At 47.5% G+C, this 13563-nt stretch overlaps 1 protein-coding gene across 5 annotated transcripts in view; it reads right to left on the reverse strand.

Annotated features, from left to right (window-relative positions):
- Positions 1-13563, reverse strand: part of LOC124711163 (copper-transporting ATPase 1) — a 524020-nt gene that overhangs the window by 19839 nt on the left and 490618 nt on the right. For all 5 annotated transcript variants that reach the window (XM_047241073.1, XM_047241077.1, XM_047241076.1 and 2 more), the window contains one exon: positions 5147-5311. In XM_047241073.1, the coding sequence (XP_047097029.1) occupies positions 5147-5311 (165 nt within the window). The remainder of the gene's footprint in view (positions 1-5146; positions 5312-13563) is intronic.

The raw sequence follows: 13563 nt of genomic DNA on the forward strand, positions 1-13563 counted from the left end.
TAGGGGCAGTTTCCCACACCGAGGGCAAGAGAGTGACTGAACCTTTGTCCACTCCTCCATCCTCTTTGACAAGGCCATTGGCAGAATGAGAGTGACTCCTTATGCAGGAAGTCTTTGGCTGCTAATGCTGATGCTTTTTATTCAAAATTTAAGCAGTGGCAGGGTTTGAACCTGGGACGGTACCCCTAGACCATGGTGAAGCACCCTGAAGTGGAATACTAAATGAAATTTCACGGGTTGAGAGGGCATATGATGTTAGTCAATGATTACCTAATGAAGTCAAATTTACAAATAACTTGGCAGTATGGGTACACTTTTCAACGTAACACTGCACCCCCTCTTGCCTGAACACGTGCACTGATTCAGTTGGGAAATGGTGTCAAAGCCATTGTGTCCTCTCTTGAGGCAAGCTGGCTGACAACCCTTTCAACTGATTCTTGATATCCTACTCAATGGAGTAGGACAGAGCTGATGTCTGAGTTGGTCCCACATGCATTCTATTGGGAACAGATCTAGGGTCCTTGCTGGCCATGGAAATACCTTGGCATCATGTAGACAGTTCATATACATGTGTGGACAAGCACTGCCCTGTTTAAGAACGGCACCACAGTACTGCCACTGGAGAGGTAACGCACGATGACGCAGGATGTACATGACGTACCATTATGCCACTCATTTACTACCAGCCATGACCTGATGTCGTACCCAATGGTTTCCCACACTGTGATGGCATGAGTAACATGAAACTGCCTCTCCCATACGTTGGGAGAATGGAATTAACTACCAGACGACTCGTTTGGCGCAGCGGTAATTTTGTTTACAGACTACTGCAAAGAGATATGATTGAAATTGAGGTAGGTAAGTGAATATAGTCACTTTCATAAAATTTAAATAATTTAACCAGTGCATGACCGGAAAAGTTGTCAGGAGCACTGGTGTTATACGTCGCACATTTAACTTCCATTTGGAGTGACAACTTGTGGTAATGATGTAAGCAGCAGTGGCAGCAGAATGGGTTAGTCAGGAGAGTTTGGTGATTTCCAGTGTGCTTCAGTCATTGCGTGTCACGTGAGTAATAAATCCATCAGGGACATTCGAACACTTGCAAAGCTGCCCAAGATGACTGTCGGTGATGTGACTGTGAAGTGGAAACTGGTAGCGACAATCACCTTTAAATGAAGACCTGATGGACATTGTGCAGTTATGGATAGGGATTTTCGATCACTTTGAATTGTGGTTGTAAAAAAGCGCATCAAATCAACAGAAGGAATCAGTTGTGAGATCTAGAGTCTAGCTAGCACAATGACTGTGTGAAGGGAGATAAAAAGAACATGGTACAATAGTCGAGCAGTTACTCATAAGCCACACATTTCTGCAGTCAGTGGCACTTGATGGTTGACACAGTGTAAGAAACGGTGACTCTGGACAATGGGTGACTGTAAATGAGCGATTTGAAGCAATGAATCACGCTGTACTGTGAGTAAATTCACTGGGTGGGTTTGGGTTTGGTGAATGCCTGAAGAATGTTGTGCGCCATCACGCAGTGCCAACAATGAAGTATGGCAGATGTGGTGTTATGGAATGGAAGTGTTTCTCGTGGTTATGGTGTGGTCCCATTATTGTGCTTAAGGAAATGAAAAATGGAGGAGGATTTGAACAAATTTTAAAGCCTTGTGTACAGGACAGGAGCAGTTCACTGGCAAATGCTGGTCGTATTAGCACAACAATGCACCGCGTCGTAAAGCAGCATCTCTAAGCCTATGGTTTGTGGACGGTAACACTTCTGAACTGGACTAATGTGTCCAGAGTCCCGACCTGAAGCCAATGGGTTAGAACGTCCAGTACACTCGGGCACCTGTGTCCCTGATTTCGTCTCTTGAGAGTGGATGGTCTGCCGCTCCTCCACAGACATTGAGATATGTTACTGAAAGCGCCACCAGCAGATTTCAAATTGTTATTACGACGAAGGGTGGACACACCTCACCTTAATGTCCACTAACAGCTGCCATGGTATTTTTGATCACGTAGTGTATGTACAAATTCATAATGAGTGAAAAATCGAAACCGGCATAGGTGATACATGAAAATATATTACTGGCCATTAACATTGCTACACACGAAGGTGTTACAGACGCGAAATTTAGCAGACAGGAAGAAGATACTCTGATATGCAAATGATTAGCTTTTCAGAGCATTCACACAAGGTTGGCGACGGTGGCGACACTTACAACGTGCTGACATGAGGAAAATTTCCAATCGATTTCTGATACACAAGCAGCAGTTGACCGGCGTTGCCTGGTGAAATGTTGTTGTGATGCCTCGTGTAAGGAGGAGAAATGCGTATCATCACGTTTCCGACTTTGATAAAGGTCGGATTGTAGCCTATCGCCATTGCGATTTATCGTATCGCGACATTGCTGCTCGCGTTGGTAGAGATCCAATGACTGTTAGCAGAATATGGAATCGGTGGGTTCAGGAGGGTAATACGGAACGCCGTGCTGGATCCCAACAGTCTCGTATCACCATCTGCACAAACAGTTCGACGACGTTTGCAGCAGCATGGACTATCAGCTGGGAGACCATGGCTGCGGTTACCCTTGACGCTGCATCACAGACAGGAGCGCCTGTGATGATATACTCAAACGACGAACCTGGGTGCACGAATGGCAAAACGTCATTTTTTCGGATGAACTGAGGTCCTGTTTACAGCATCATGATGGTCGCATCCGTGTTTGGCGACATCGCGGTGAACGCACATTGGAAGCGAGTATTCGTCATCGTCATACTGGCGTATCAGCCGGCGTGACGGTATGGGGTGCCATTGGTTACACGTCTCAGTCACCTCTTGTTCGCACTGACGGCACTTTGAACAGTGGACGCTACATTTCAGATGTGTTACGACCCGTGGCTCTTCCCTTCATTCGATCCCTGCGAAACCGCACATTTCAGCAGGATAATGCACGACCGCATGTTGCAGGTCCTGTACGGACCTTTCTGGATACAGAAAATGTTCGACTGCTGCCCTGGCCAGCACATTTTCGAGACCTCTCACCAATTGAAAACGTCTGGCCAATGGTGGCCGAGCAACTGGCTCATCACAATACGCCAGTCACTACTCTTGATGAACTGTGGTGTCGTGTTGAAGCTGCATGGGCAGCTGTACCTGTACACGCCATCCAAGCTCTGTTTTACTCAATGCCGAGGCGTATCAAGGCCGTTATTATGGCCAGAGGTGGTTGTTCTGGGTACTGATTTCTCAGGATCTATGCACCCAAATTGTGTGAAAATGTAATAACATGTCAATTCTAGTATAATATATTTGTCCAATGAATACCCGTTTATCATCTGCATTTCTTCTTGGTGTAGCAATTTTAATGGCCAGTAGTGTATTAAGAGCATCGATTGATATGATGACGATAGTGAAATTTAACGAGCTCACGGATGCTCTGCGCCAACAACATGGCAAATATGAAGGAAGAATAGAAACTGGGCAGAGGAAATAACCGACAGCTAGAAAGTGCTCGGTCAGAGGCCGGCAGAGCCATCCGAGGAGAAGAGAACGGGTAGCTGGCCTTGCTGGGGTGGAGATCATGTACCTGCTAATGGCGCTCCTGGTGGACGTGGAGGAGACGGGAAGCTGGCGTTGCCAAGGTGGAGTAGTGTCCCCGCTGATGGTAGAGCTGGAGAAGATGGGAATCTGGCCTTGCGAGGGTGGAGGAGTGTACACATTGATGGTGCTGCTGGTGGAGCTGGAGAAAAGTTGGTACGCTGGCGCTGCCAGTGTAGGGGAGTGTACCTGCTGACGGTGGAGCTGGGGAAGGGTGGAGGAATGTACACATTGATGGTGCTGCTGGTGGAGCCGGGGAAGATGGTAAGCTGGTTGTGCCAGTGTGGGGGAGTGTACCTGCTGATGGTGCTGCTGGTGGACCTGGAGAAGACGGGAATCTGGCATTGCCAGGATGGAGGAATGTACACATTGATGGTGTTGCTGATGGAGCCGGAGAAGATGGTTAGCAGGTTGTGCCAGTGTGGGGGAGTGTACCTGCTGATGGTGCTGCTGGTGGACCTGGAGAAGACGGGAATCTGGCATTGCCAGGGTGGAGGAATGTTCACATTGATGGTGCTGCAGATGGAGCCAGAGAAGATGGTTAGCAGGTTGTGCCAGTGTGGGGGAGTGTACCTGCTGATGGTCCTGCTGGTGGACCTGGAGAAGACAGGAATCTGGCATTGCCACGGTGGAGGAATGTACACATTGATGGTACTGCTGGTGGGGCCGGAGAAGATGGTAAGGGGGTTGTGCCAGTGTGGGGGAGTGTCCCTGCTGATGGTGCTGCTGGTGGACCTGAAGACGACAGGAATCTGTCATTGCCAGGGTGGAGGAATGTACACATTGATGGTGCTGCTGGTGGAGCCGGAGAAGATGGTAAGCTGGTTGTGCTAGTGTGGGGGAGTGTACCTGCTGATGGTGCTGCTGGTGGATCTGGAGAAGACAGGAATCTGGCATTGCCAGGGTGGAGGAATGTACACATTGATGGTGCTGCTGGTGGAGCCAGAGAAGATGGTAAGCTGGTTGTGCCAGTGTGGGGGAGTGTACCTGCTGATGGCGCTCCTGGTGGATCTGGAGAAGACGGGAATCTGGCATTGCCAGGGTGGAGGAATGTACACATTGATGGTGCTGCTGATGGAGCCGGAGAAGATGGTTAGCAGGTTGTGCCAGTGTGGGGGAGTGTACCTGCTGATGGTCCTGCTGGTGGACCTGGAGAAGACAGGAATCTGGCATTGCCACGGTGGAGGAATGTACACATTGATGGTACTGCTGGTGGGGCCGGAGAAGATGGTAAGGGGGTTGAACCAGTGTGGGGGAGTGTACCTGCTGATGGTGCTGATGGTGAATCTGGAGAAAATGGGAATCTGGCATTGCCAGGGTGGAGGAATGTACACATTGATGGTGCTGCTGATGGATCCAGAGAAGATGGTAAGCTGGTTGCGCCAGTGTGGGGGAGTGTACCTGCTGATGGTGCTGCTGGTGGAGCTGAAGAAGACGGGAATCTGGCATTGCCAGGGTGGAGGAATGTACACATTGATGGTGCTGCTGGTGGAGCCGGAGAAGATGGTAAGCTGGTTGTGCCAGTGTGGGGGAGTTTACCTGCTGATGGTGCTGCTGGTGGATCTGGAGAAGACGGGCCGCTCGATGTCGTCAAGGCCGCGGTGCACCGAGATGGAGTCGAGCTCTGACAGGGCGGCGGCGCGCGCCCGCATCGCGCTGCTGTACTCTGCCGTCTGCAGGGAGGCGCGCGTCGGCTTCCGGTACCTGCAGAGCAGAACACTCTGTCAGCCCCTCTCATCACCACAGGCACACTGTCTGGTTCCCAGCACTTCAGGTTTCACAGAGAGAAACCGGGTAACTATCACTGTGTATGCTGATCCTGTACATTACTCTACACACGTGACCGAGTGTCAGCCCTTTGTTGTAGTCGTTTACTGTGTGAAACCACTTTCATCAAGTCGACCACGTAGTCCATCATTTGTGTGCACAGTGGAACCAGAGTTGCCTCAGACTGTGGTGCAACCGTGACGTATAATGGTAGCTGCTGAACTCTAGCGGACACCTCCAGCACTCTGTGTTTAACAGCACACATTTTGCATCTCTCCCGTCTGAGTTTACCCCAAGCTTCTTGTCTTCTCGTTCTTGTTTGTAATTATACATCTCGGAGGACTTTAGTTGTTGTTGCCAGCAAGTATTCCACCGACGGATAAAGCAGAACTACTTTGAGAATACGCATATACTCATACACTAGTACATCAATCACAGCTCATTGATGCCGCTACAGATTAACCCATGTGCAGGCTTTTAATATCACATGAATTCCAGCTACGACTTTAAATCCCGACGTCCTACAACATTTCTGACTGAAAAATCGGAATCGGCGCACTCTATTGCATAACATTCGCGTTATTTTCACCCAGTAGTTGCGTAGTGTTATTAGAGTATCTACTACAAAAAAAATCACCTGGTTGACGAAATTAACTCTTAATTTGAAACTTCCTGGCAGATTAAATCTGTGTGCCGGTCAGAGACTCGAACTTGGGACATTTGGCTTTCGCGGGCAAGTGCTCCACCAACTGAGCTACCCAAGCACGACTCACGACCCGTCCTCAGAGTTTCAATTCTCTGCTCTTCCAACACTTGCCCATAAAAGGCAAAGGTCCCGAGTTCGAGTCTCGGTCCGGCACACAGTTTTAATCTGCCAGGAAGTGTCGTATCAGCGCGCACTCCGCTGCAGAGTGAAAATCTCATTCTGGAATTCTTAATTTATTTCTAGATTTTCTATACTGTATGACGTAGTAGTAATTTGTAAGAAATTTCCCTCTGTATGCACTGGCATTTAAGGGTCGAATCACTCCCTCTTCTCTTCCATGGAATTATAAGACTGTATGTGCTACTGACTCTGACCAGTGAGTGACGTGCTATATTAGCGGCCAGATGATTTACGAAGTGGTCGGGCGCCAGTAATCCGTGACAATAATAATGAAAGTAAGATGGTGGCAACGTGTTAAGTTGTATTCTGGTATGACTGCAGTGAGTGCCAGCATAGTCTTCAAAATTGCTGCCATTGCACGTCTTGTGGGGCATCAACGTGTTCGTCAACAACAAGAGTAAATAAAACTCTGCAGAGCAGCTGTTACAAAACTAAACGGCTGAATGAAGCTGCACACGTTCCTGCGAAGCAGACTTCCAGATGGCACGTACGCAATACTGTGCAGCACACTAAGAAGACACTCGCAACTTACAGACGTATGGAGTCAGGCGTGTGGTTTTCGCCTCTGCGTTGCTAATAGTAACTGTCTTGCAGAGTTCCACAAAATTTGAACAATCCATCGTTTAGCAGCGGTTTCGCTTTTAACAACAAAAGTACAATTATACACTTTTTCTGAAAATACTTTTTCTTATGTTAATCTGACATGTAATTGACTGTACCTAAGCTAAGAAAATAATAATTTTAGCATATCTTTCATTACTGGTACACCAAGACGACGAGCGAGTCTCTTGTTTCAGCAGACTACTCGTGGCAACTGCGTTTGCTGCCACGCCCCTCGCCTTTTCTTATACTGTGAGAGACTACTGCGATGAATGGCGGTACTTCTTTATACGTCGGCTACGCCCATTTCTGAATGAAACGTCCTTCCCACAAAAGTCAGAACATAGACTGAAGCGCCAAAGAAACTGGTATAGGCATGCGTATTCAAATACAGGGATATGTAGCAGGCAGAATACGGTGCTGCTGTCAGCAACGCCTATAGAAGACAAGTGTCTGGCGCAGTTATTAGATCACTTACTGCTGCTACAATGGAAGGTTATCAAAATCTGAGTGAGTTCGAACGTAGTGTTATAGTCGGCGCACGAGCGATGGGGCACAGCATCTCCGACGTAGCGATGAATTGGGGATTTTCCAGTGCCATCATTTCAAGAGTATACCGTGAATATCAAAAATCCGGTAAAACATCAAATCTCCGACATCGCTGCGGCCGGAACAAGATCCTGCAAGAACGGGACCAACGAAGAGAATCGTTCAACGCGACAGAGATGCAACCCTTCCGCAAATTGTTGCAGTTTCAGTACTGGGCCATCAACAAGCGCCAGCGTGCGAAATATTCAGCGAAACATCATCGATATGGGCTTTCGGAGCCGAAGGCCCTCTCGTGTACCCTTGTTGACTGCACGACGCAAAGTTTTACGCCCGTCAACACCGACATTGGACTGTTGATGGAAACATGTTGCCTGGTCGGACGAGTCTCGTTTCAAATTGTGTCGAGCAGATGGACGTGTACAGGTATGGAGACAGCCTCATCAATCCATGGACCCTGCATGTCAACAGAGGAGGCACTGTAATGGTGTGCAGCGTGTGCGGTTGGTGTGATATGGGACGTCTAACATGTCTAGATACGAGTCTGACAGGTGATACGTACGTAAGCATCGTGTCTGATCACCTACATCCATTCATGTCCATTGTGCATTCCGACGGACTTGGGCAATTCCAGCAGGACACTCTGCTGACTTTAAACACTTCCGCTGGCCACCTAACTCCCCAGACATTAACATTATTGAGAATATCTGGGATGCCTTGCAATGTGCTGTTCAGAAGAGATCTCCCCCCCCCCCCTCCCCCCTAGTACTCTTACGAATTTGTGAACAGGCCTGCAGGATTCATTGTGTCAATTCCCTCTAGCACTGCTTCAGACATTAGTTGAGTACATGCCACGGCGTGTTGCGGCACTTCTGCGTGCTCGTGGGTCCGTACACGATATTAGGCAGGTGTACCATTTTCATTGGCTGCTCACTGTAGTAGAATAATTAACTTACTAGCAACTACAGCAGAAGTTATCAATGACCAAAACGAAAACCACAGTGGTTCTTGATGAAGGCTGTACACTGTTGAGAGCACGTAATCATTGCCTGTGCCTCAATGGCCGCGCAAGTCTTTCAACCGGACGCCACACGGCGACTTCCTTGTGTCTTAACTGTGCCACTTATCCAGCTGGCGAAAGGGAACGTATAACGTAACGCGGAACCCGATCATCACATCGTTGGGAGGTGAAGGCTAGCTTTCTGCGGTCCGGTCAGGGTATGATCCCGCGACTTCTCGCTTCCCTGGCACGCGCTGAACAAATAGAGTGTGCAATCTAAACATTAAAACACCAGAATGGAAAATGCTCGCATCGTAGCACAAAAATGCAAATTTGTCCTGGACAATGTTTTGGATGTAAAAAAGGAAACTAGTTTTTCGACTTATCAAGCAGCTTCAAAGATATTTAAATCCAGATATCTTGACATATTCGCGATAGTTTACTCGTTAGTATTAGTAACCGAGTCATGTAACATGATGCATCGTGCCATATAATGGCTAGCGAATCTTGCGGTTTTTGGGCACAGAGGGATCACGGACTTGGGAAGCCTATAAATTGAAAGATGCAGGCGTGCGAACACCTTTCAGCTAAGAGCTCTCGTTGCACTGTAGTAGGGTCAAATCGTAAAAGACAGAGAATATCTCCAGAGGAGACGAGCTACTGGCATAAGTAAAGCTGTGGGGACGGGGCGTGAGTCGCGCTTGGCTAGCTCAGTTGGTAGAGCACTTGCCCGCGAAAGGCAAAGGTCCTGAGTTCCAGTCTCGGTCCGGCACACAGTTTTAATCTGCCAGGAAGTTTCATGTCTCAAGATTTTTTTATTTAAATGTCTTTGAAGATTTGAGATAAGTCCAGAAGCTATTCCCTTCTTTTTCATCCCTAATTCGTCTCAGGCCATCTTCGCTTTTTTTTTTTTTTTGTCCTATGACAAAACCAGAATGAAAATGATCGTAACTTTTACTGTACTGTAGTTTTGGCATCATACCGCCATAGCTTGGTTCGAGGGTCCCTTGCTTCAAATCATCCTGCATGTAGAGCATCATACGCTCCGTACTGTCGTAGTGAATTAGTTCGCGCCAGCCCAACCCAATGAACAGATTTCCAAAGCGGACTGCTGCCGTTGCGACTTCAATTATTTTCACGGACGTGTTGACGTTTGCCGCGCCGTATTGATCACCTGCAATGTGGGTTAAAAACTTGCGGCGATGCTCCAGGTCTTAGTTTTTTCTCCTATATCTTCTTGTATTCACACAATTGTCTTCTAAATCTCTCGAGGTACTTCGGAATGACGCTGTATGTGCTTTTAGCAAGAGAATGCATCACGCTACCGCAATCTAATTGTGCCGAAGATGAATAGAGGGACACTTCATATACATGAATGGCGGGCCAAGTCAGCTGAATCAGTCGAAAGCATTCGGAGCCAAACTGATTCACTGTCGTTCGGTCTGCTCCGAAACACGTGTATCTGCACCAGCATCCTACTCAGTCAGATCTGCCACGTATCGCTGCTTGTCCTATACAGAATGGACAAGCCTGCTGTCTCCAGGTTCTGTGATGAGATAAGGTGAGGTGAGGTGAGGTGCTCCAATAACTTGTTGGATAATCCTGGTTTCATAGTCGTTCAAACGCTTTCCACAGATACTGGCGAAAATCCAACCAGCTATGCCAATTACGAGAGGCATCTTCCGAGACAACGGGGCATAACAATCTGCCCTTTGTGAAAGCCTGATGTCAGCGGTCCATTTAGGGACAATCAACCACCTATGGATAACACCAACACACAAACATGCCAAATACTGGTGAACCCCTGCAGCACAGCAAAATTAACTGGCACTGCCAGGTGTAAACTAGCCAACCAACCGGTAATGCAGGAAAGCCGTATTGCACAATAAACGCGAATCAACCCAACCAAAACCCTTACACAGTGATCGATTTATGACAGCTCGACCACTTATATGACAATCTTGCCACATTAGCGGTACAGACATTGCAGCTGGCCCAGGAGACTTCACAGGTGACCAGCCCAGCAGCACCCCTCCTCAAAAGGACCGACACCCTCCATGACGACCTAAGCTGTGACAACGGTGCCGAACATTGCAGGTTACCCAAAACTAACAACCACCCTACCCTTGCATGATGTGTCGCTGATAACAAGAAACCGCTACTTTTCTTAAGACCCGACCAGACAATCACAGGCGTCTCTTTGCCGTGGCACCTTTTTTCCTCTGTCCTTGAAGCCGCTGCCCTTTGTCCGCTTTTCGACCACCATCTGTCTCCTCGATGCGACAGTGTTAGTGGGTAATCTTACCCAGACGTACGGATAACATCACGACCCAACGTCCCGTGAAGCCCTCTATTACTAGCCAAAAAATATGGAGCTCTTTTGAGGTGGTCACTACGTCGGTGTGGACGTGGGAATCCACCCTGTCTTTAAAAAAAGTGGATTTCCCCATTTGCGGCTGGTAGTGTCGCTGGAACAGTTCTCCTCCCGTCTCTGTTCCGCCTTCCTTAATGCGACACGTGCCTGCAACGGCAACAGGTGGGGACAGCCAAGTGGTGGACAGAGATCACGACGTTTCGGCTCACCGGTGTTTAATTTACAGCCACTCATGTAAACTGTCAGCTTGCAATAATGTTTTCAGTGAAGAAATAGGAAGTCCAACTAAGACAGGACCTAAATTTCGCATCAAAATCTAACCTTAACAGTAAGCAACAGCTGTTGAACCCACCGCCGATGGTTTTCAGGTGCTCAGCCTCGTGATGTGCGAGGAAGGAATAAGCAGGCTTCATCTGAAGAAATAAGAAACTGAGGATCCCTACGTCCCTGAATCACTTCGATCAGGAATCACTGCCAGTCCTGACCTCGTGAACATTGACTTTGACGGTTTAACTAATGCACGACAAGCTATTCCCAAGGATGAAAATTAAGGCCCGTTTCGATTGTGTTCTGACTCGAGGATTTTGCAATTCCCACTTGGACAACTAATTCGCAATGCTCTCTTGTCAAACTCTTACGCAGAGTGTATTTTTGAATATTCGGACATGTCCGGATATCTTTCTGATGAACTTGTTTGTTGTTGTAGTAGTCTTCAGTCCTGAGACTGGTTTGATGCAGCTCTCCATGCTACTCTATCCTGTGCAAGCTTCTTCATCTCCCAGTACCTTGCGCAACCTACATCTTTCTGAATCTGCTTAGTGTATTCATCCCTTGGTCTCCCTCTAAGATTTTTACCCTCCACGCTGCCCTCCAGTACTAAACTGGTGATCGCTTGATGCCTCAGAACATGTCCTACCAACCGATCCCTTCTTCTAGTCAAGTTGTGCCACAAACTTCTCTTCTCCCCAATCCCATTCAATACTCCCTCATTAGTTATGTGATCTACCCATCTAATCTTCAGCATTCTTCTGTAGCACCACATTTCGAAAGATTCTATTCTCTTCTTGTCTAAGCTATTTATCGTCCACGTTTCACTTCCATACATGGCTACACTCCATACAAATACTTTCAGAAACGACTTCCTAACACTTAACTCAATACTCGATGTTAACAAATTTCTCTTCTTCAGAAACGCTTTCCTTGCCATTGCCAGTCTACATTTTATATCCTCCCTACTTCGACCATCATCAGTTATTTTGCTCCCCAAATAGCAAAACTCCTTTACTACGTTAAGTGTCTCATTTCCTCATCTAATTCCCTCAGTATCACCGACTTAATTCGACTACATTCCATTATCCCTGTTTTGCTTTTGTTGATGTTCATCTTATACCCTCCTTTCAAGACACTTTCCATTCTGTTCAACTGCTCTTCCAGGTCTTTTGCTGTTTCTGACAGGATTACAATGTCATCGACGAACCTGAAAGTTTTTATTTCTTCTCCATGGATTTTAACACCTACTCCGAACTTTTCTTTTGTTTCCTTTGCTGCTTGTTCAATATACAGATTGAATAGCATCGGGGAGAGGCTACAATCCTGTCTCACTCCCTTCCCAACCGCTGCTTCCCTTTCATGTCCCTCGACTCTTATAACTGCCCTCTGGTTTCTGTACAAATCGTAAACAGACTTTCGCTCCCTGTATTTTACCCCTGCCACACTGAACTTATTGCTGGTAATATTACGTTGTGACAAAATTCGTAAGACATTTCACGGGTCTGCTTTATTTGGGTTACCTGCTACACCGATCTTGAAAACTGATTCATATCGTAGCGACATATCGTGGGCACGATCTATGGAAAATTCAGATAAATAGCCACCTCAGTGGATGGCACTGCAACAAGCAATTGGCTCCAAAACTGAGGTAAGGGTGATACAAGCGATTAAGCTGTGTGCCGGCCGCGGTGGTCTCGCGGTTCTAGGCGCTCAGTCCGGAACCGCGCGACTGCTACGGTCGCAGGTTCGAATCCTGCCTCAGGCATGGATGTGTGTGATGTCCTTGGGTTAGTTAGGTTTAAGTAGTTCTAAGTTCTAGGGGACTGATGACCACAGATGTTAAGTCCCATAGTGCTCAGAGCCATTTTTGATTAAGCTGTGGAGCGATTTCTCTGTGCCAATATACTTCGATGCCCCTAACAAATATTGCTACAGGAACAGCCCTTGATTCTCTTAAGCGTTGACTATTCGGTAAACAACCTGTCGTATTTCAACATAATAAAATGTCCACGACAAACGTATGCTATTACACGCTCACGTCCTCCGTTTCCTAAAGTGATTAATTTACAACAGAATGCCTAGAACGAAAAAATCCTATTCGGTGCGCTTCCAGAACAAACTCTTAGACTACATGTTTTCTTATAAGAGTTCAGAGCAAAGCAATCGTCAACATAGGCCGAGATAACCTCTGGCCTGCCTCGGGGAGCTGAACTGTGATAACCCCATGCCGTATTAACGACTCGATAGACTCCATACGTGGAGGCGGGCAGCCGCAGATGATGCAGCTGTACGCAGGACAGATTCAACCAGCGTCCAGAGTGGCGGCGTAAGTACAGATAAAGTGGCAGTTTAGCGAAAACTGTCCTAATGCGTACGAGAGTGCAAAGAAGAGCTGTTCCACGACAGACGGCAGTCAATCACCCAAACCCAACGTACTGGCACCGCCCCCCCCTGGACTAGACGCAGACAGTCGACCAGGGGACGCACACGGCACTTGTGTAACACCCTGCGCT

This window comes from Schistocerca piceifrons, chromosome 8 (genome assembly GCF_021461385.2).
Source record: "Schistocerca piceifrons isolate TAMUIC-IGC-003096 chromosome 8, iqSchPice1.1, whole genome shotgun sequence".
NCBI lineage: Eukaryota > Metazoa > Arthropoda > Insecta > Orthoptera > Acrididae > Schistocerca > Schistocerca piceifrons.